General features: G+C 49.1%; 1 protein-coding gene across 1 annotated transcript in view; it reads right to left on the minus strand.

Moving 5' to 3' along the window:
- The window catches only part of TBCD (tubulin folding cofactor D), a 177067-nt gene that overhangs the window by 49648 nt on the left and 103860 nt on the right, over positions 1-23559 (minus strand). The window contains exons 15-18 of the mRNA XM_067716312.1: positions 17722-17779; positions 13130-13159; positions 8615-8700; positions 1923-2003 (exon numbers count right to left, since the gene is read on the minus strand). Coding sequence (XP_067572413.1) covers positions 1923-2003; positions 8615-8700; positions 13130-13159; positions 17722-17779 — 255 coding nt within the window. The remainder of the gene's footprint in view (positions 1-1922; positions 2004-8614; positions 8701-13129; positions 13160-17721; positions 17780-23559) is intronic.

Here is a 23559-nt window from a genome sequence, read left to right on the forward strand (position 1 = left end):
AGAGTATTTCCACAAAGAATATTTTAAATAAAATTAACAACAACAAAAAAAGAAAAAATAGAAACCAAATAGCAAAATGACAGGTATAAATTGATAACCACTTCAGATGTGAAAGGACTGAAGCCCTCAAACAAAAGGCAGACGCTGTCAGGCTGGATGTAAAGGCGGGACCATCTGCCATCCCCCTGACACACAGACAAGGGTGCAGGACAATAGTGGCTGTGAGAGGCCTCTTTTTGTAAGGCCCCAGCTTCGAATGGTTTTCACATTTTTAAAGGGTTTAAAAAGAAAAAAACAGGGGACTTCCCTGGTGGTCCAGTGGTAAAGAATTCACCTTGCAATGCAGGGGACATGGGTTCGATCCCTGGTGAGGGAACTAAGATCCCACATGCCAGCGGGGCAACTAAGCCCATGCGCCACAACTACTGAGCTTGCGCACCTCAACTAGAGAGCTCGCGTGCCGCAGACTACAGAGCACTCGCCCTGGAACCCGCCACAGCAACAGAGGCCGTGTGCCCTGGAGCCTGTGCATCACAATTAGAGAAGAGAAAACCTGCATACCACAACTAGAGAGAAGCCTGTGCACCAGAACAAAGAGCCCGCGCCCCCCAACGAAAGATCCCACATGCCTCAGCAAAGATCCTGCGTGCCACAACTAAGACCCGACACAGACAAAAATAAATTAAATAAATAAATAATAAATCTTAGAAAAGAAAAAAACAATAAAATACATGGGACACTGACCTAAAATGTTTACTCTCTGGCCCTTTAAAGAAAAAGCTTGCCAACCCTTCAGCCATAATAATATCAAATTACACTTTAAGACAAGAAATCTAATGTGAAACAAAAAGGGACATTTCATAACAATAAACGGTTAATACATCTGGAAGATACAAAAGTTAGAAATGTAATTGCACCTAACCAGAGAGTCCCACCCAAAATATGTGAAAGAAACCTGACAGAAATGAAAGAAGAAATAAACATTTCAACAACAGCTGGAGATTTCAATAGCTCAAAAGTTTAGTCTAACACCATGGATGACACAGTTGCAATTTTGGTTTTAAATGTCCTATTGACTGCAACAAACACCCACTGTAAGCTGGGGTTCCGGACGCAGAACCTGAAGAAGCTACTTGGCGTTTGTGTCCCTCAGACCACGGCCTGAGCACCGGCAGCCACACCGAGCTTCCCAAGAGAAAATAAGCTGTCTTCCCTGAGGTGCTGACAGAAGCACTGATACCCGCTCTGGGTTATACACTGGCCCTCCCCTTTGAAGGGACACGTTTAACTGCTGGAAATGCTAAGACACCTTGAAGCTGCTTCGTAATCACGAAAAAGCTACAGGCCTGCCTGGCTCCAGGAAGGATGGAGAAGACGGCTAAGCGGCCACATGGATCGGACTCGAGCTGGGATGCCCTGGCCGCAGAGCAGATGAGGCAGATCCCACAGCCTAAGGTCCTCGCCCTCAGGAGGCTACCCGCCCTCCATGACACGGCAAAGTTTCCACACCCAGCAGACTTCACTGAGGTCTCCAGAAGTAAAACTGGAGATAGACCATTAACCAACACATCAGGCATGAAGACTGGAACTTACGTTACTTCTCAGGAGTTACTTTAAAATATGAAATCTACCTAGATGGGAGGGCAGTTTGAGGAGAATGCATACATGTTTATGTATGGCTGAGTCGCTCTGCTGTGCACCTGAACTATCACACTGTTAATCAGCTATACTCCAATATAAAATAAAAAGTTTAAATGGAAAAATATATGTATATATGTATATAAACTGAAAAAAAAAGAAATCTACAATTAGACAATATACTCAAGGCTTACGAGCTCAATTTAATCTCTCCTTTGGGAAAAAATAAGAATTCTTATTTGACAGATAAGCTAATTAGGCAAACACAAAAACACAAAACCTACCCATCCCAATGGTTTATCTTCATGGTAACCAGGTGGTCTATCATTGGTTGTGTGTATTCAGGAAAGCCGGCAATAAACGTGCTGGAAAAAAACAATATTCAGAGATGATGAGAATGTGGAGGAACAGGAACTCACACACGACTTACGAGAACGTAAAACGGTACGACCGCTTTCAAAACCAGTTCGGCAGTTTCTTATAAATAGACAGAAATCCCCTTATAAGCATGTATCCAAAAGAAATGAAGATATATACATCCACAAAAAGATTTCTAAACAAATGCTTAAGCAGCTTCATTCATCGGAGCCCAAAACACAAAACAACCTAAATGTCTATAACAGATGGACTAACAGATAAACTGCGGAACAGCCACAGACTCAAGACAGCTCAGCAACAAAGAGGAACAAGCTACCGACACACACAACAAGCATGACTCTCAGAAACCACTGCGCTGACAGAAAGGAGCCAGGCACAGGGGTCCATCCTTTCTGACTCCACTCGTGTGACATTCTACAAAAGGCATCAGCGAGCTACGGGCGGCTCCCGGAGCCGAGGTGCTGAGCCCTCCATATCTCAGTGACGGCGCTGGTCACCCAGGTGTGCGTGCTGCCAGCACTCGCTGAACTGTACGCTTCATACGAGGACAGCAGATGGAGCATAATTATGCCTTAAAAGTAAGAGTTACATCTCCTGAAAATACCACAGGAGAATTAAAAAAAAAAATCTCCAAGTGGGACAGGCCTTTCTAATTAAGACTCAAAACCCAGAAGCCGAAAAAGAAGAGACCGGTACATTCAAACACTCAACCAAAAGAGAAAAATGCTATCAGGAAAAACACACCATAAACAAAATCAAAAATATCTGCAACTGCTATCACAGACAAGAGCCTTCTGTATAATGGAGTTCTTCCAAAACAATAAGAAAATGCCATCACCTAGTAGAAAAATCATTAAAGTTTACAGAAAAGAAAGAAGATGCAGCTCAAACATTCAGCCTCATTCACTGGGAAATGGAAAGGAAACTTTTGTCCATCTGTCAAACTGCCAAAGCCAGAGGGGTTGACAGCTGCTGCTGGAAGGCTCTAGAAGCGTACAGAGACACTGCTGGGGACAGCGTCTTGGCACAGCCTCTAGAGACAGCAAGTGGCACTGCCCAGGAAATTGAAAATGTAATGCCCTTTGGTTTAGCAATCCCACTTCTGTTAATTCACTCAGATATAAGCACACAGGTGAGAAGTGCTATATACAAGAATATTCACTTCACATCGTTTATAACAGCAAAAGACTGGACAGAAGCCAATGGCCAGGAAGGGAGATCTACAGGTCACACTCCATGTCCAGATATGGAAGGCTCTCCAAGACGCAGGACGTCACAGGCAGCGTACGGTGTGTGCGCTCTGCTGTATTGTAACAGGACACACAGAGCTGCCTCCTTACTGCTAAGAGCTCATCCTTATTACCGCAGGCAGACCTCGTTTTACTGCGCTTCACAGATGCTGCATATTTTACAAATTGATGATTTGTGGCAACACTGCATCGAGCATGTCGGCACCATTTTCCAGCAGCATTTGCTCGCTTTGTGTCTCTGTCACATTCTGGTAATTTCTGCAACATTTCAAACTTTTTCGATATTACTATTGTATGTGTTATGGTGATATGTGAACAGTGATCGCTCATGTTACTACTGTGACTCGCTGAAGGCTCAGATGATGGTTAGCACTGCTGAGCAATAAAGCATTTTTAAATGAAGGCATGTACATTGTTTTTTTAGACATAATGCTATTGCACACCTAACAGACTAAGGTACAGTGTTAAGCTAACTCTCATACGCACTGGGAAACCAAAAAATTCGTGCAACTCACTTTAATGTGATATTCGCTTTATTACGGTGGTCTGGCCCCGAACCCACAATATCCCCAAGGTGTGCCTGTACTTGACCGAGCCTCTGAAGATGAGCACTTCAGGGGTTCCAACCTTGTGCACTGTGTGCCACCGCTCAGCGTGGACAGAAGGAAGTCGACACACCCACAGGCATGATATGAACCAAATCTCTCTAGAAGACACAAGGAACTGGGGCCAACAGGGAGCCCCAGGGTAGAACCAGGTGCCTGGAAGGAGAGGTGAGACACACTGGTTTTCCCTAAATACCCCCTGCACCTTCTGAATTTTATACCATGAACATGTATCACTTATTCCAAAATATGCACTTTTATACTTCATGCCTCTAAGACACCCAATTGCTTACAAATATTGTCTGAACCTGCCACACCATCCACATAACCCCACCACGGACCTGACCACCACCCACGTGTTACACAGAGGCTGAGAGACAGAGCGGATGGCACAGAAGGCCAAGAAGGGAGCATCACGATTTTACTCAAATCCTGTGCGGGCACACTGCACGTGCACAGCATGAACAGGGGCGCTGGGTGGGCATGCGTGTGCTACAAGGTGTGAGGTCTGGGAGAGTTGAGTCGGGGGAAATCTTTGCTCTGGGCGTGACAGGAAGAAAAACAGAGGCTTCACCAGCAGCGAGGTGGATTGAGAGCCCCCCTAAAGATGATGAAACCGCTTGAGAGAGAGTCAGAAGAAGAAAACAGAAAAGTGAGGACAGCAGAGAAGCTGTTGAAGCTGTCAGAAATGGAGGCAAGACACAATTCCTGGCCCCACATAACCTACAGGCCCCTGGCCCACCCAACAGATAGACCCACCCCAGGCCAGCATCCTGAACCTCCAAAGCTTCCAGAGACGCAGGCAGAGAAAACAGTGGCCTCAAAGAAAAAACACTAAACAGAGGTCGGCCACCTGAGTTCTAGTCCAAGCTTTGGCACCAACTAGCGGCTGACCTTGGAGAAGACGCACAGCTGGCACTGCCAGCCCAGGCAGCGCTCAGCACTTACTGAGCACTCAGTCTGCACAGCGGCCAAGTGCAAACCAAGAGGGGCGTCCACCACAGGGCGGAGGACTGGGGGAGCTGAGTCAAGGAGGATACATGGCCTGCTGGGGGCCGGGGGGCAGGGTGGTGGTGTGACATAGAGAAAGCGCTCCGTTCTGCACTCAGACAAGTGACGGGGGTGGGGTCGTGGAGGCTCTGCAAGTGTACAGGACAGTGAGAGCTGGGCTACGGTGACAGCTGACCGGACAAGCAGAATGAACATTTGAGGGCTGTTAGGGATGCAAGAGTGACAGAACTAGGTCACCAACCGGACATGGGGAATGAGAGAAGGAGAAGCAAAACTGAGTTGATGATGTGGATGGCATGCTGTTCACCGAGTTAGGAAATAAGAGAGAAAGTTCACTCTGAGGTTTCCTTAGTTTGAAGAACTCATGGGACAGGAACGTGCAAAATGACTGGAAAGCAAACTACTAGAAAGCAAAATGTGACAAAATGCTTCTCTAGAAGGATGCAGTGTTGTGGTGCCAGCAATCTGTTAAGGAAATTTACAACTGCAAGAAGACAAACCAATAAAAATTGCTCACGACTGCTCGTTAAGTCACAGCAGAAAACAGCTGGGCAAACAGAAGAACCACCCATATGCACACATCCAAAGCCAAAGGGCCCGGACGACCACCAGCTGGCGAGAGGAAGACAAGCTGCAGTCCACGCGGTGGACCACTACTGAGCAGCACGGATGAACGATGACGTACAGTGACAGGAGCCCGCATGCCACGGGACTGTCCTGCAAGTTCTAGAAAAAGTCAACTCCAGTGACAGAAGGCAGCTCAGAGGCTGTCAGGGCCAGGGCATGAGGGAACTTTCTGGAGTGACAGAAACATTCCCTGTGTTGACTGCAGCAGTGGTTACACATCTGCCAAAACCCACAGTTTAAATTAGTGAATTTTACTGTATGTAAATCATATGTCATGAAATAGGAGAACAAAAATAAAAAAATAAAACAAAAATTAAAAAAAAAAACCCTTTGTTTTATCTTAGGAATACACAGGATGCTGGAAGAACAAGCCACGGACCAGGAGAAAACATCTGCAGATCATGGACCTGAGAAAGGATTTGTATCCAGAGCGTAAGAAGAATTCTCAAAGTCTCAGTAAGAAGAAAACAACCAACCCAATAGATAAACAGGCAAAAGATTTGTCCAATAAGCCCGTGAAAAGATGCTCAACGTCATTAGTTGTTAGGAAAACACAAATTAATGAGCTCCTCCTGCACATCCATCAGAATGGCTACGATTAAAAACAATGACCACACCAAGGGCTAGCAAGGACAGGGTAAAATGATGCAGCCACTCTGGAAAGCCACCTGGCAGTTCCTTGAAACAATCAGGATCCAGCCACTTCACTCCCAGGTGTTTAACCAGATAAAGGAAAGCACCTGCCCAGAGACAGACGTGCACACGAAGGTGATCAAAGCCCTAACCTGGAAACCTCTAGATGTCCCTCACAGGGGAAAACGTGGTTCATCACACGAGGGAACTAGGAACGCGTGGGCACTCATGCAGGGAGGACACATCCGAGAGAGCAGGCAGAGCGCAGGCGGCCAGAACAGCACCCAGAGCCCACACCACACGACTCCATTCACCCAACGACCCAGAGTGACAGGAACAGACCGGTGCCTGGAGAAGGGGCGCCCAGAAATCCTGTGGAGACAGGTCTCTATCTGCATTGTGGTGACAAAGCTCTGTGCCCGTCAACACTGATAAGAACCTACACATTAAATACGTTCAATTTCCTGTGTGTCACCAGCACCGTGACAAAGCTCTGAGGCAAAAGTAGAGGTAAGACGGTGCTGGTCCCCCCCACCTGATGGTCTTCATCCACATGTTTCAATTCCCATCCGTGTGTCGCACACTCCCGTCTCCAGGAGAATCATCCGCACATCGGCCCATGCGTCCACTCAGATGTGCTGTGAGCCCCGCGTGTTCAGTGAATCTGAGCTCCGGACCTTCCCCAAAACCCACAGGCGTTTTCTCCCTCATGGTGCACCCCAACACCTCCACTCTCCTGACCACACCCACTCTCGCCAGAGGACCCAACCCTGTGCCCTAGCTGTCCCCTGACCATGTCTCGCACCTTCTGAGGGGCCCTGACCACCCTCTGATCATCCCCTACCTTGTAAGGGGGCCCTGTCTCCTCGCTTCCAGTTACCAAAATGCAGTCACAGTGGTATATTCAAAATGCAGATCTGACCGTCAAACCTGGTTCCCTGACCTCAGGACAACCCAAGGCCCCACTCTGGCTCAGAAGCCCCACCACCCCGGGCTGACTCTGGACCCTTCCCTGCAGGGCTGTCCCCTACCCCACACCAGGCTCCCTGGGCACAGTTTCCTCTGCCACGTGCCCCCCTCCCCTTTGCCCTGCCGTCCAGGCTGACAGCAGGACCCTGGGTGTCGGCCCTGCCTTGGGGCAAGGGAAGAGCTCCCCCAAGCGCCCTGTGGTGATGGGGTACAGCCACAGACCCTGTTCCCCATGACTGCTGGACCCCTCCTCACAGACTGCCTCTCATCCACAGAAGTGTGCAGAACCCTCTGTGGAAGACAGACCCTGAGCCAGCCCATCTATGAAACGCAGACCAGCTCAGAGACCTCAGCCATAAGAAAAGCATGCCAAGGCCAAAAACTACGAGTTCTTTTACCCATGAAACTCAGGCAAAGGTAAGAGATTCCCCATGTAAAATATATGTTCAAATATTAACAATCAAAGGAAACAGAATTAAAATAGGAAAGAACTGATAAGGCACAGAAGACCATTAAATGTTGAGGAAAGGTCGAAAGGATGCTAAAAATACAGTGTGCTTGGTCAAAGATTGTTTCTGGGAAGGAGGCCAAATGCCACATTAAAAAAAACAAACAAAAAAATCTGTCCATGCTGGTTATGGAGAAATGTAGTTTCTGCATGGTCTGCACAGCAGGGGTATTAGGGAATCTACCCATAAGACGCATACTAGTTAACAATTTTAAAAAGCACTGGCGTGTTTCCTCTCCCAATTTAAGGCAAATAAGTCACTTCATAAAATCATGCCCGTCTTGTATTAGTGTTGCAATGAGTTAACTAAGACATGTGGACTCACTGCCCCACTACTTACTTACTTAAATTAAGTTTTGATGTGATTTCTGCAAACCACAGTTAGGGATGTTAAATATTTATTCCTTGACCTGATTTCTCAAATATCTCTTTCTTACTCATCTCATAAACAGGCTAGAGATAACTTCAACTTGGGAAACACTACTTTATTGAAACAGAAAAAGAAGGACAGTCACTACCAATCTAAGAATTCATTCTGAGAAACTCCCCAGTGGAGCAGCGGCCATACAGAAAGCAATGCCCAGTTTTGGCTTGTGGCTATTCTCTGTAAAAGACCAAGCTCTCAACGAAACAGGCTGGTTTAAGAGAAAAATAATCACCCAGCACTGTTCTTGAAACTCTTAATACCTCTTTAAGAAATGAGCACCCTTCTCAGGACCAGACCCTGCACTCCCCTTCTCCAGTCCACCCCTGACCTGCTACTGTCCCTTTGGATTCATTTGCATTTTGCAAAGTTTTATGTAAACAGAATCATACACGATGCACTCTGTCCAATCAATCTGAAACAAAAGTTTCAAAAGTTTTCAATTCCTTTTTTAACTTTCCACACATAAATTTACCCTTAGTGGACCTTCCAGGCTGAAGAAACCAAATGGTGGAAACCGATCTGTGACTCAAAGAAATCATTATATTTTGTGATGAATATTAAAACTTACCTTATAACTAGGAAACAGTTAGATCTGTTACCAACAGTGAAGTAGTCAGCTGTGGTCAAAATATCAATCCCGTGAGGGAAAGTGCCCTAATGAAAGAATAGAGTGGAGAAAAGAGACAAAAATTCTTTTATTGAGTAAAGGCATTTTCGAAGTTTGATAATCAAATCCACATATGTTACTTTTATGAACAAAGAAGCTTGATATAAACAAAGCTAAAACTACACACCACTTAACCGAACTCAACCAAGGACTTCCAAGTCAGGTCACTTTACTAACTGCCTCTCCAAGGCTGGACACTGTGCTAAAATTATTTGAACCACTTAAAAATTTTTTTCCTAACAATTCAAGCATTTCAACTTTAAAATGTTGTAAGAGCCCTTTCTTTAAACCACACACCATAAAAAGACATCAGGTGTCGGCAGAATTAAAGCTTCCGATTTCATTCAACCCGTGCCCCGGCCGCCAGAAGGACCCCAGCGTCCCCTCAGAAGGGCCGGCGCCTGCCTGGGCTATGAATCCTGGACAAGAGCCCACCCCCCACGGCTGGCAGGAGCATGAACAAGACAACGACTGGGAGGCCCCATGTGGGGGCCTGACAGCCAACACCCAGGACCAGACTCTGAAACAGGGGGTTGGGGAGTTGGGGACAGCCCCCCTTAACACACCCAGGGACACACTCCCAGCCTAGGTCCAGGCCCCACCCCAAAGTCTGCAAGTTATTATTGATACCACTCTCTGGTAACAATACTTGAAAATCTGAAAACAAGACAAATAGGTTTTTTTTTTTGGGCTGCGTTGGGTCTTCGTTGCTGCACGCGGGCTTTCTCTAGCTGCGGCGAGCAGGGGCTACTCTTCATTGCGGTGCATGGGTTTCTCATTGTGGTGGCTTCTCTTGTTGCGGATCATGGTCCCTAGAGTGTGTGGGCTCAATAGTTGTGGCGCGTGGGCTACAGGGCGCACGGGCCTCAGTAGTTGTGGCTCGCGGGCTGTAGAGCTCAGGCTCAGTAGTTGTGGCTCGCGGGCTGTAGAGCTCAGGCTCAGTAGTTGTGGCTCGCGGGCTGTAGAGCTCAGGCTCAGTAGTTGTGGCTCGCGGGCTGTAGAGCGCAGGCTCAGTAGTTGTGGCGCGTGGGCTACAGGGCGCACGGGCTCAGTAGTTGTGGCTCGCGGGCTGTAGAGCACAGGCTCAGTAGTTGTGGCTCGCGGGCTGTAGAGCTCAGGCTCAGTAGTTGTGGCTCGCGGGCTGTAGAGCGCAGGCTCAGTAGTTGTGGCGCACGGATTTAGCTGCTCCACGGCATGTGGGATCTTCCCAGACCAGGACTCGAACCCTTGTTCCCTGCACTGGCAGGCGGATTGTTAACCTCTGCACCACCAGGGAAGTCCCCAAATAGTTTTCTAAAAGGACATAAATGACAAACTTTCGACCAAGGAGTGAATGCCTTGCTGTCACCAACCATAGGAGGGTGTGGTGAGGCCTGGGTCCCCAGAGCCCTTCCCCACTCTGAGCAAGCCGTAGACTATGGACCCACTGACTGCTAACCTCCCACACTGTCTCGAGGGAGCCCTGCATATGAAGAACTTGGGATCTGACTCCAAATTGTCAACAGACCCCAGCATGTCCGTCACGGACACAATGTCAGAATCAGAGGTTTGGTTCCCAAGCGAACCTAAAAGCCTATCAGTCTCCCGACACAGCTCAGTGCAGGGGATGGCCCCCACCACCCAAGAGGCAACCGCACGCCAGGCTGACTCCTGCTGGACTCCAGTCCACCCCAGACCAGCCTGAGGCCGAGTCAGATAAAGGCCACTGTGGCTGCAGGAGGAGGTGGTGCCCTTTGCTCCACCACCCAAGCCTGCCGCCCCCTGGGCAACGTTCAGATGCCTCCTGACACCCCAAGATCTTCTTGGTCCGGCCACTGCATGCCGAAGTGTCACATCTCTGTCCAGACAGCTCATCCCTGCAAGGAGGGACAGAACGGACAGAGGGGGCTGTGTTCCAGCAAATCCCTCCCAAGGTTTCTCTGGGAGCCGGGAGTGGAGGCTCAGGACCCCTCGCTCAGGCCTGAGTCCCCGGTAGGCAGAGGTGAGCCTGGACGGAGAGATGGGCGCCCCCACCAAATTCCTCCTGCAAATTCCCCCGTCGCTGAAGGTGGCCAAAGACAGGGTCTGTGCTCGCACCCAGGAGCCCGGAGGACATCCCACCCCAGGGCCGTGGACAAACACGCCCCCTGCTGCCCCTCACTTGCGCTCCATGCCCTCAGCAAGTCCATCACACATGGCCTCGCCCCATGTCTGGGGATACATGTGCCCTCTCCACACTCCCCTCCCACGCCCCCATTTCCTTTGGCAGGTTCACATCCTTCTCCTCCTCGTTCCTGTCAAGCTGCAGAAGGATGTCACTGAGTGCAGGCCCACAGTACGCACCTCTTAAACATCGGCATGGCTTCCCCTGGACTGCGCAGGCCGGTTTTACCATAAACACCAGTGCACGGGGAGACAAGAAGGGTAAGGGCACAAGGACCCTAGCTGCTCACCTTCATTCCCTGATGGACCCCCCAACCTGAGTGGCCCCCACGCTCCGACTGCGCAGGGAGCAGTACTGCCCAGCTCCTGACCGCCCTGGTGTCTTCTGGAACCTGGGGCTCTGCCGACAGGGGTGCCGTGGGGGCTGGAGGTGGGAGGGAGACACCTCTTCTCCTGGGTACTTTCAGGGTACCCAGTCTCCCCTGGCTCAGCCTCCAGCAGTTCCCTTCTTGATCACAGCCCCGCCCTCCTCTGCAGGCCCACATCTTGGCCTGCGGGCCCCTCGACAACCCCACATTTCTCCCTGTCAGCCTCCCTCGTCCTGCAGGCAGCACTTGCTGCCCTGACACAGCGAAGCCTGTCGCCACCCGAGGTTGGCATCTCTGTCTAGTGACCAGCTTTCTTCTAAGTTTTCAGGGCTCCAGGTTTTCAGGACTAAGGGACACCCAAGGATACTGGGTCTCAGTCACCCCCCAGCCACGGAAGAAAGGCTGTGACCTTACTGGGCTCCTTCCACAGACAAGCACACCCGCAGAATGAGGCAGCACCCCAACAATTTCAAGGTAGCACGAATTCAAGTTCAAGATGAGTGATTTGGTTCCCTCTGTCTTTGGCAATGACTGTGGAATCCGAGACTTCGTTTGGACCCATCTTGGCATCAGTTTAGCCTTAACGTTGCATTCAGAACTGGACACCTCATCTCAAGGCCCCGGCCCCTCCCACACACACGCTCACAGCTCACAGCACAGGCTGCAGAACCTCCAGCTAAGCCTCCCTCCTCTCCGCCCCTTGGCTGCTCTGTCGCCTTTGATGGAAGGTCAGCACGTCGGCCGCCCTCCACAGACCTGGTCCAGCCTGAAGCCCCGCTGGCTCCTCTCTCTGCTCCACCCTGAGTGCTGGGGGACCCCTCGCCAACACCCAGGCCATGTGGACGGAGCGCCTCACCCAGCAGCCCACACTTCCGGGAGAACTTCCCACCGTGCCCCAAACGACACCTCTGTGGAAGCCACAGCTGCAGCATCACCCCCTCTCCCTGGCCTTTGGCGGCCCAGGAAGGGCGAGTGGACCCAGCACTGGGAACGCAGGCCCCGGTTCAACAGCAAGGCCAGCCCCGCTGTGGGAACCCTGACAGACTCGAGGGCATCCAAGGGGACAGTCCCTGCATGCACGCTTTCTCGCAGACGTCCAGGCAGGAGTCTTGGAATCCCGTGTTTGTCCAAGCCTTCCCTCTTGTGCACGCCCACCTCTCCCATCCTCCCACCTGCTGAGCAGCCACTCTGCGTGGGCTCCCCTTGGTCCTGCAGCCTGACCTCTGCCCCTCAAGGCCCGTCACCGCTTGTCCCCAGTGTCACCTGCTGATCCCCAGGCCCACAATGCACTCACCTCCAGCCCAGATCTCTCTCCTGGGCTCCCCTGGCCATGGGAAACTGACCCTTGAGATGGCTAATTTGCTGCCAGACTGGCCACGTGTCCCAGGGTGGTCATCGTCACACACAGTATGAATGACTTGGGGATAAAGGCCACACCTCCCAGCCCAGGCTGACCGCAATAAGAGGTTCAGGGCCGGGGGCACGATGTCAAGTCAGGAGGGGCCATGGGGCGGCTGGCAGGCAGAAGCTGGCTCCTTCCACACGTGGGACAGGCAGGGGTCACGTCTCTGCCCCTGCCCTGCCAGGCTCCTCTGCCCACACCCCTCCAGCGCCCACGGGCAACTGCTGACATCAGAAGGCCCCCGGCAATGCACAAGGCACTGATTTCTGACGTGTGTGAAAATTACTTACACATTCAAGTTTCCTGTAAAACAACAACTAATTGTTTAAAACTTGTGTCAACACTCACCTGAGTCACATTATGAGTGAATCTGCGACCAGAAGTCACAGTGTGAAGTACTAGCTTATTCTAGGTGAATTCTTTACCCACGTTTGTAGCTTTACTGTTTCTACTTCTACATCTACAGGAAGTTTTAGGAATGAAGATTTTTGAAAATAGCCATACCTGTCTTCCCACGTTCTCCTGGAAAGCAGCCTAGGAAGAGAAGCACAAACACAGCAGTGAGTTAGGTGTGCACTCGCTGGACATGAGTGATGGACGCACAGCAAATCCAGTGCAGGACCAATGAGCCATGACTGTTTTTTAAATAAAGATCCTCAGTGCTGGCCACTCAGAGCCTCAAGGGTGGTTTATCTTTCTGATTTTACATCCTGGTGTGCTTTAAAACCATGATTTAAGAATTTTATAAAATCAGCTTAGCGGCCCAATGCTGAGCTTCACACCAAAGCCTAATTCAAGGTCTTAGATACAAAAATAAGAATAGAGTCATGGGCTTCCCTGGTGGCGCAGTGGTTGAGAGTCCGCCTGACGATGCAGGGGACACGGGTTCGTGCCCCGGTCCGGGAAGATCCCACATGCCGCGGAGTGGCTGGGCCCGTGAGCCATGGCCACTGGGCCTGCGCGTCCGGAGCCTGTGCTGCACAACGGGAGAGGCCACGGCAGTGAGAGGCCCGCATACCGCAAAAAAAAAAAGAAAAAAAAAAGAATAGAGTCATATCTGTTTGGTTAACTAAAAGCCCAAAACACAAATCATTTTCCTGGGGATGTGTGAGGACAGCTCACAGGACAGTGACCCTGAGTGCCGGGTCTCCCCATGCTGCCTTCCCCAGGACCTGCCACGGACATGCTCCACGTCCTGCTCACAGGCCCAGAGCTGGGCTATTCACAAGGTCAAAACATTACCTTAGAATGAGGCATCCTTAGGTGGACCTTCTTGCCACCAGCTAGTAAACGCCCAAGGCGTGCAGCTGCGCACAATGCAACCTCATCGCCACGCGCCATCCACCAGAGAGACAGGTCAGAGGGCAGAGGGCGGGTGGCTGGTGGCTTCAGGGAGCACCTGGGAGGGGTGACCCTGCCTGTAGACGCAGCCCCAATGCCTGGGGCAGGAGCTTCCTGGAAATGAGGTCGTAACCTCTAGGGCTTTCATTTCAGCTACAACTTCATCATCCCCTGCGGGGCGCTGGGAGGAGCACATGCAGCTGTGCACAAGGAATCAAGACAACGGAACACAAAGACCCCCACGTGATGTTTAAATGTGCACCCGACACCTCTGGCAGGAAACAGAGAAAACCAGAAACTTGGTCGTCTCCAAGACCTCGCACTTGGTGGCCCTGGGGAGGCACAGCTGGACTGGCACTGCCCCAAGGGCCCTCATGCAGCTTTCACACTGGGAGCAGGGAGACTCGACTTTTGCTATGTACCATTTTGCACCTTTTGCAATAAATTCATTAAAGAAAATTTTAAAGCAAAAATGAAACCAACCAAAAGGCAATGGAAAAAAGATACAATGCCAATTTACGCAACATGCAATATTTAGGAACACATTTACTATTCTGGTGACATCATTTAAAAGGTAAAAAATAATACGAGATGTACATGAAAAAGCACAAGTCCTAAGATGGTGACACAATGTTGAAAAAAAAGAAATGGGAGGAATGGCTCTACCCAGTATTAGGGTTACTAGAGAGCCATGGTAACCCAGACAAAAAGACAGACACAGATTGATGGGACAGAACAGAGAAAATCTTTAGGATCGAGAGCTAAGTAACGAATTCTCAGACTTGACACCAGAAACATGACCCATAAAAGAAAAAACTGGTAGGTTGGATCTCATCAAAATTAAAAAAACTCTTGTTTTCGTGAAAGACCTTGTAAAGAGGATGAGCAGACAACCCACAGACTGGAAGGAAGAACCTACAAACCACTCGCCCAAGAAAGAAAAGACTCCTGAACTCAACAATAAAAACAAACAACCCCGTGAGAAAAGGGGCAGAAGACTTTGCTGGGGCTCAGGGCAGGCCACCCAAGCCACATATTGATATTTTGAATTAAAGTTACTTGAGAAACGGCCAGTAGAAGAAAAATGATATTAAAAACACTCTGACTGTGAAAGCAGGAATAAATCTCCCATGTGAAGGTACCCTCCCCATTCCAGGGGGAGAGAAAGCGTCCTCATCACCAGTTAGGGAAATAAACCTTGTCACTTCTTCATGAGCCTCTTTGTTAAATCTTCACAAATAACTGTTTCTTTGTCTGAAAATGATATAGAAACAGCCTGCTTTGGTCACTTTGTGGGTCCCATTTTTATAAGACCTCCGTGTATACGAATTACCTTGTTTCTTTCTCTCCTGTTAATCTGTCTCGTGTCAATTTAATTACTAGACCAGCCAAAATCCACCAAGAAGGACTGGTGTGGGGGGAGGAATTTCCCCCTCCCCAACAACTTAAACAGACACGTCACCAAAGAGGACACAGGTGGTAAATATCACATGAAAACTTGCTCAACATCACTAGCATCGCCATCAGAGAAATGCAAGTTAAAGCCACAATGAGCTACCATCACACACCTAATCAGAGTAACTAACGCAAAAACAATGACAACACCAAATGGTGGTGAGGCCATAGAAAAACTGATCACTGACAGAATGATGGAGGGAAGGTACAATGGTGCAGCCCCTCTGGAAAACAGCAGGGCCCTTTCTTACAGAACTAACCATGCAACTACCATATGACCCCAAAATTGTATTCTTGGCATTTATCCCAGAGAAAGAGAAATTGTGTTCACACAAAAACCTGTCCATGAATGTTTACAGCAGCTTAATTCTTAATGGTCCCAAACCAGAAACAACCCAGAGACCCTACAATACATGAACAATTCAGGCAGCTGTGGCACAGCTGGCCAGGGGACGTGACTCGGCCAGGGAAGAGCAGGAAGGAGGGGCTGCCAGTACTGCCACAGCCTCGATGGACCCTGGGAATCGTGCTGCAGGAAAGGCAGTCCCAAAGGTCACACCGTGTGAGTCCACATATATCACATCAAAAACTAATACGGGGTTTAGTACTAAACATCCAATTTGGCGTCCAAAGAAAAAGACTGGGACTCGTAGCTACACCCAGGCTTCAAGGACATCTAAGGTCAAGAGAAGTGTGGCTCCCTGGCCCCATTCCCTCCTCCTGAACCTGCCGCCAGAAGCCAGTGGCCGCTGGGGAGACACATTTGGGGGCCTGCTGGGCACTTTCTAACATGTACAACAACTAGCACTGAACAACCACTTAATGGGACATCTTTTCACAAATTCATAAATATATTCACCGTGATTAACCGGGTGGGCCTCCAGTCTGTCACTCTCCGAGACACCCAAGTATGACGGGAAGGCCATCCTCCCAGGGCTGCTGGTGGTGGTGAGAGCCTCCTGGCACCTGACAACCCGGAGAGGTGGTGCCCCCAGGGCACAGGACGGAGAGAGAAGACAGCTCACCACCCACACTGAGCTCCCACCTCCTGGGCGCTGGGGAAAGAGGCCCGAGCTTGCTGGGCGGGCTCCCAAGGAGAGCACAAAACGAGCACAAACAGGAGCCAAAAAGGACGAAACACGTCTTCACGAGGAAGCAGCTTTGCAGTGAGAGAAATTTCATCCCCAATAATTAGGGACTTGATCCTGACATTTTCAAATGAGCTTCGAACAAAAGCACCTTTCACTGCCTTAGCCTTGCACCACTTAGGTAAGCAGGGGTCACTTAGGTGGTGTTTAATGCAAAGAATTTCTGCTGATTTTAATTTTAACTTGAAAAAAAAATTATTTCTGTCGTTTTATTTCACCTCTTCCCTAGGGTAAAAAGTATCAGTGCTTTGATTTTATTATTGCTTCCCAAAATTAGCTCTTAGGTTCCAATAAACAGAAAAGAAAATATAAAAGAAAATATAAATATATATATATATATTTTTTAGGCCACACTGTGCTGCTTGTGGGATCTTATGTCCCTGACCAGGGATGGAACCCCAGACCCCCTGCAGTGGAAGCACGGAGTCCTAACCACTGGACCGCCAGGGAATTCCCCAAAAGGTAATTTTTAAGGACAGATTTAACAAACGATTCTTACTGTATTTCAATGAGTCTTACAATTACTGCCTGAGGGTAAATATCAGGGCACAAACGTGAAGACTTCTCAAAGAATCACCAGGCTTCCTACTGATGCTCAAGACAAAAGAAGAGAAACCGCAGGACACAGATGAGGTCCTGAGCTTTCCTGGGAAACTTTTCTTGAAACCAGAAAGTTTCAAGGACCCCATGTAATTCAGGGAACAGAGAGCAGACAGGCCATCAGCAGCTGCAAGGGAGCAGGGGGCTCTGTGACCTGATGGAGCCCCTGCCTCTGAGGACGGAGGCTGCGCTTCCGTGTCACCCCACCAACCAAAAAGCGAGGCTGCAATGCTGATCCCTGGCCAGACACTCACTCGTCAAACAGACAGCAGCACCCACTGTGCACACTTGCCCACTCCTGAGCTGTGGACCCTCCAGGCCCCCTCTCCATCCCCACCTGGACGGGGTCAACCCATCCTGACCCACCCTCCACGGGCTATAGCCCACTCCTCGGCTGGGACCCAGAGGGAGTGGGAGCCACCCTCCATGGGCCCCCATCCCCTGGGCATCCCTCCTGCTTCACAAGCCGGTGACCACAGCCTCTCCGGGGAGCCGGTCACAGATCAGAGCCACCCACACTCTCAAGAAAAGGAACAGGACAGGAAAACTTACAGAGGCTGCTCTCCTGCAGTTTACATCTCGGTCAAACACGGCAGCGATCACCAGTGCGCTGTGAGAAAAAGGGAAGGCGATTAATGAAAGGGAATCTGCACAGACGCCTGGGACGCTGACCCCATAGTCTCCCTCCTCCACATGCCCACAAGCCCGTCTGTGGCTCGGGGGCCTTGGCTAAAGAGACGCTCATGGGGCAGCGAGGGTGGCCAACCCCAACTTCATGAGAGCCAGCAGAAGTCACAGGGAGGGTGGCCTCGTGTACAGGCCTCACGGGGCAGGACGAGGACGGCAGGGTCGGGGCAGGATGCCAGGTACAAACAGAGAAACGCGTGGGCAGCCAGCGGGGCCCAGGAGGCCAGCAGGAGCGATGAGTCCTACATCTCCCCAGAAACTGTAGGCAAGCACAGAAAGCAGCTCTGATGGTCCTACCCCCACAAGCCAAACCACGACCGAGCTCCACAAGAAGGAAGCCCCCAGGCTCACACTGTCCACCAGCTTCACTGAAACCTCCCTTCACTACGTGATCACCCTCAACCATCGGGGACAAACCGGAAGGTACTTAAGTGCCCAGTCGGCTTTGGTAACAACAGAAAACAAAGTGGGGACAAAGTGCTGTGTCTAAGTGTGACTTGTAAATTTGCATCTCCTATCAGCCCACAGAGGAAATGTTTGAAAAAGGGTTATTCAGACACACAGAGATCACCTGAAAGGGGTGCTGCCCTCCCACCCGACAGCCATTCTGTTTGGTACTGAAGTTGTAGAACCCAACCCTACAAATCTGTCAAAACCCACAGAACTGTTCACGACAAAGACTGAATTTTCCTGAATGCAAATTAAAAAGAAACTATAGGAAGTGGGGTCCTGCAACAGCAGAGGAAATGTGCCTGCGTTACACAAAGACACTACACTCGATGGACGGGGAGGAGACACGGGAACTCTCTCCTCCGGGGCGGGTGTGTTTCTCACAGGGGAGGGTTAGCAGTTCTGAAACAACTGCATGTGGATGCCGCAGAGGAGGGAGCCAGGATGAAGCAGCACTGATCACAGGAGGCCAGGGGACCCGGCGCTGGGCTGGAATCGCAGGTGTCCACGCAGTTGGCCAGGCCGGAGGTGCAAAGGATAACACTGTGGGAATGGGAGTGGAATCCAGGTCCTGGATTCTAAATACTACTCTCCACTATGAGGAACACAGACTCCTGGAGGTGGTTGACTCCAGGGCTGGGTTGAAGGAAAAAGAAAAGCCTGGGGCATCCTGTCATGCTAGAAATTGAGAAACCATTAAAAACAAAGGCGCAAGGGGGCAGGGAACACAGGGCACAGAAACCAACCTGAAATTGCTCCCAACAGCCAAAGGCAGAGCAATCTGAGCAACAAAATAACCAACGGTGCTAGAAGATAATCCATGGTCCACACTGACATAAGTAAACAAAGGAGCAAAAGGCAGAGGAGACATGTTTTCCTACGAAAGAACCACCATCGCTAGCCTAGCGCAGTACCCGATGGGTGCTGGGTGTGAAAACTGGATAGTTACAGAGTCTCAAAGTACCCCCAAAATGTTTATTATTTATTTTTAAAAAAACAGTCACTTTACAGACCTCAACTGGCACAGTGAGTTTGGGACGCACCCCAAATGCGACACCAAGATGGCAGGCACATCACCAAAGAGCAGCTGCGGTTTAACCACTGGCCCCACACAACACTCATTCCTCGGTCCCCTTTGTAAGAGGTCGATATTCAGGGAAGCTGGTGAAGGGCTTTTATGGGAACGTCTATTATTTTTGCAATTCTTCTTTAAGCCTGAAGTTAGTTCAAAATTTAAAGTTTTTTTGAAAAGCCACTAAATATCTGAAGATTTTTCAAGATCCAGTGTTAGTATTTGGGGTCCTTTTACTAGTTGAAGCTGAAATTAATTTCAGCAAAACTCTATTAACAGAAAGTTATTCCCCATTCCTCTCTCAACTCTTTATTATATTATAAACTACAGCCAAAATGAGATTTTTTTAAAAATACTGGGCTTAACACTAAAGGAAATTCATCACCAGATTAATCGATTCCATTTCAACATCATAATTTTTTTGTTAACAAAATCTTAGAAATCATTAAACTGATCAAGACATTTAATACTGTGATCTTTCAATAAACAAAAATCACACAACTACTGTTCTTTTTTTTTAATTGAAGTATATAGTTGATTTATAATGTTGTGTTACTTTCAGGTGTACAGTAAAGTGATTCAGTTATACATATGTGTGTGTGTGTGTGTCTCTATTCTTTTCCAGATTCTCTTCCCTTACAGGTTATTAAAAAATATTGAGTATAGTTCTCTGTGCTATACAGTAGGTTCTTGCTGTTTATTTTATATATAGTAGTGTGTATAATGCCACTTGCAGCAACATGGATGGACCTAGAGATTACCATACAAAGTGAGCTAAAAACAAATATATGATATTGCTTATATGTGCAATCTAAAAAAAATTATACTAGTGAACTTACATACAAAAGAGAAATAGACCCACAGACATATAAAACAAATTTATGGTTACCAAAGGGGAAAGGTGGGGAGGGATAAATCACGAGTTTGGGATTAATGTATACACACTACTGTTCTTAACAAAAACATGTTTGGTGTTTTATTCTAAATGTATTCTCATCATTGATGGAAAGTTAAGTATTATATTTGCATATTAGTTTAGAGCCTTTTTTACTTTTATTTTTTATTAATATTTATTTATTTGGTTGTGCTGGGTCTTAGCTGTGGCAGGCGGGCTCCTTAGTTGTCAGGTTGCATGGCATGCGAACTCTTAGTTGCAGCATGCGTATGGAATCTAGCTCCCCAATCAGGGATCGAACCCAGGCCCCCTGCGTTGGGAGCACAGAGTCTTAACCACTGTGCCACCAGGGAAGTCCCAATAAGAGCCTTTTGAAAAACTCCATAAGATCATATGTATTCTAGGAAAAGATACTAACCAAGAATTTCTGCTTTACTTTAACATCTGACACCAGAAAAATGTTGACATATCTATAATGCCTCTGTACCAAAAGTCCACATTTTACACTGAATTCTTGAAATTTCCTGTCAATCTATTTATCCTAAATTACAATTTTTAAATTATGGAACACTGATTAATGAGGAGAGAATGGAAAAAAACGTAGAGAATAAACTTAAAATCACCTGCCATCCTAACCCTACAGGCCACCATAACCCCTGTAAGGTCACTACTAAGTTATGCATCGAACCGCTCTGACTACCAGGCCTCCCAGCTGTGGACGCTCTGGCCCTGCCTGGGGCAGGCTGGGCCCAACTTCAACCTAGCTCCTTGGTGCAGCCGAGACCACTGAGCCAAGTCCAAGTTCCACTCTGTGCCACCGCCGCGCCGTGCAGGTCAGCCTGCGGGGCCTGCTCTGTGTGGCCAAACGGAGACAGCATGGCTTCAAGTCTGTCCGCTTACGCTGTGACTGAGCCAAAACATTAATGAACTCCTGTGCCGAAGGGTCCTTCCCAGCTTTGTCGTGTGTGCTACCTCCTTCCAGCCCCTCCCCTGAACCTCAGTCGGCAGCTGCAGGGAAGGGGCTCTACCTCCTTCACTCTTCCAGTACACGCTCCCCCATAGTTACCTGGCAGTGACGGGGCCCAGGCCAAGCTCGGGCGTCCCCACCACAGGTGACGCCGCTTACGTTCTCCTGTAGACCCCTCTCTGTGTTCGGCCTGAGGTGGGTCTGTGGGCCTCCCGCGCCCCCGTGGCAAGGTCCAGCCCACTTGGCTCGGTCCCTGTGGTCACTTGCCACACAGCAATGATTCCTGGAGAGACTGTGTGTCGTGGGAGCCCGGCAGAAACCCCCCTGAATGGCACGCAGTGGTCTGCCTCTGGGCGCAAGCCTCCTGTCCCGTCACGGTGAACACACCCTGCCTGTGGTCACAGGAGCAGACCCCGAGCTCACAAGGGCCACAGGGCCAGGCCACCGACTCAGACACGCAGGGTGAGGCTCGTCCGAAGGCCAGCTTCTGAAGGGCTTGCGTTGGCTACAGCCTGAGAACCTGACCCTGGGGCACTAGAGACAGGCCCAACCGCCTCCATCAGGTTGTTTCTGCATTCACAAGTAAATGGCTTCAAATACTGGCTGCTTTATCCGTATTTTACCAAACTTCACAGAACACAGTAGGACAAATATAACAAAACCACTTAAAAAGCACAGCTCTTAGTCAAATATAGACTCAAGTTAATTCAACAAATCCACTGTGTATATATCTACGAATGCAACAAGTTTTAAATACTGTCCTGATTTGGACTCAATTTTGAAAATTACTCTAATTTCACACTTTCAGAACAAAACTGGCTTATCTAGAAATACTAGCATGTTTCAAATAAAAGTAGGTATGACAATATTGTTTAAATATCAACATGAGAGCTCCCCCAGGGCCCCCATGTCCCATGTGCTGTGAAGTTTTCCTCAGCAGGATGGGGCTGAGCATGAGTCATGTGCTTTCACTTAGAATTTCAGTGAGAGGTGCAGGGGCCAGACTGTAGCCAGCAAGGACCATACCGACCACAGCCACTGGGGCTGGAACACTCTCAGGTATCTTCACCTGTTTGCTTTCGCTGGGAGAGTTCAAGTAATACTTCACCCAGGATTTCCCAACACAGAAAGATGGTCTGTGTCAACCAGAAAGGGACTTTCTTTCTTGTCCGAGTCAGGGGAGCTGCGTGCCTGGACCTGCTCCGAGCTCCAGGCACCTGGTTTTAGCAGGTACAGCAAAAAGCAGGTCTCACCCCGAACTCAATTGTTGTTAGTTTGTGTAATATTTTGTAGCAATAAAATACAAAATATACTTTTTACCTTAATTAACAGTAATCTTGTCATTTCAAAGTCAAAAACGTTTTAAATATCAGACTAATAATTTCTTACCCATCCGTGTTGTCTAAAGGTTTCAAGTCACATTGGTTTTGGAATAAATTACAAGACGTGGGCTTCCCTGGTGGCGCAGTGGTTGAGAGTCCGCCTGCCGATGCAGGGGACACGGGTTCGTGCCCCGGTCCGGGAGGATCCCGCATGCTGCGGAGCGGCTGGGCCCGTGAGCCATGGCCGCTGAGCCTGCGCGTACGGAGCCTGTGCTCCGCAACGGGAGAGGCCACAGCAGTGAGAGGCCCGCGTACCGCAAAACAAACAAACAAACAAAAAAAATTACAAGACGCACGTGTGGCTTTCTCTAAATCAGAAGAATCAAAGCTCATACCAGCTGACACAACGGCGAAACACAAGACGTCTTTAAAGTGCTTTTCATTCGCAGCAGAGCTAAAATGGAATCTGAGGGGAGACCTACCAGGTGGACGGCGGGGAACACTCTGGTCAACAATTGCCACTTAATTTTTCTCGAAAAACAGGAAGGTTACCTTCCCCCTGGAGTCCGTCATCAAGAAACGCTGAGTGGGAACAAGACGTAGCTTTGAGCAATGCTTGCCATTTCCTGATTTTTCAGGACAATCTTGCCCTCGAGGAAGAGATCTGGGAGCCAATCCCCAGGCACTGCCCACGCTGCCCTGCTCGCCCAGCTCGCTCCGCGAGGCTGAGTCGGGCACTGCCCCTGGTGCGGGAGGGGCCCTGCAGGGTTGATGTCAACAGGAGCTCGGCTTACAAAAGAGTTTCAGGTGAGGAAATCGCTAGAAGGTGACAACCAACACACATGCTGGCAACAGGGATCTTTTTTCCTTTTCTTGCAAATCAGCTTTTGATTACTGGTGAGATGGTACTTTCTAGATAATGCACAACCATCCTCTACCATTTTAATTTTATGTGTTTCTTTCTCCCTAAATTACACTTGGCTTTTCAGGAAGTCCT

The sequence above is a fragment of the Pseudorca crassidens genome, chromosome 19 (genome assembly GCF_039906515.1).
Source record: "Pseudorca crassidens isolate mPseCra1 chromosome 19, mPseCra1.hap1, whole genome shotgun sequence".
Taxonomy (NCBI): Eukaryota; Metazoa; Chordata; class Mammalia; order Artiodactyla; family Delphinidae; genus Pseudorca; species Pseudorca crassidens.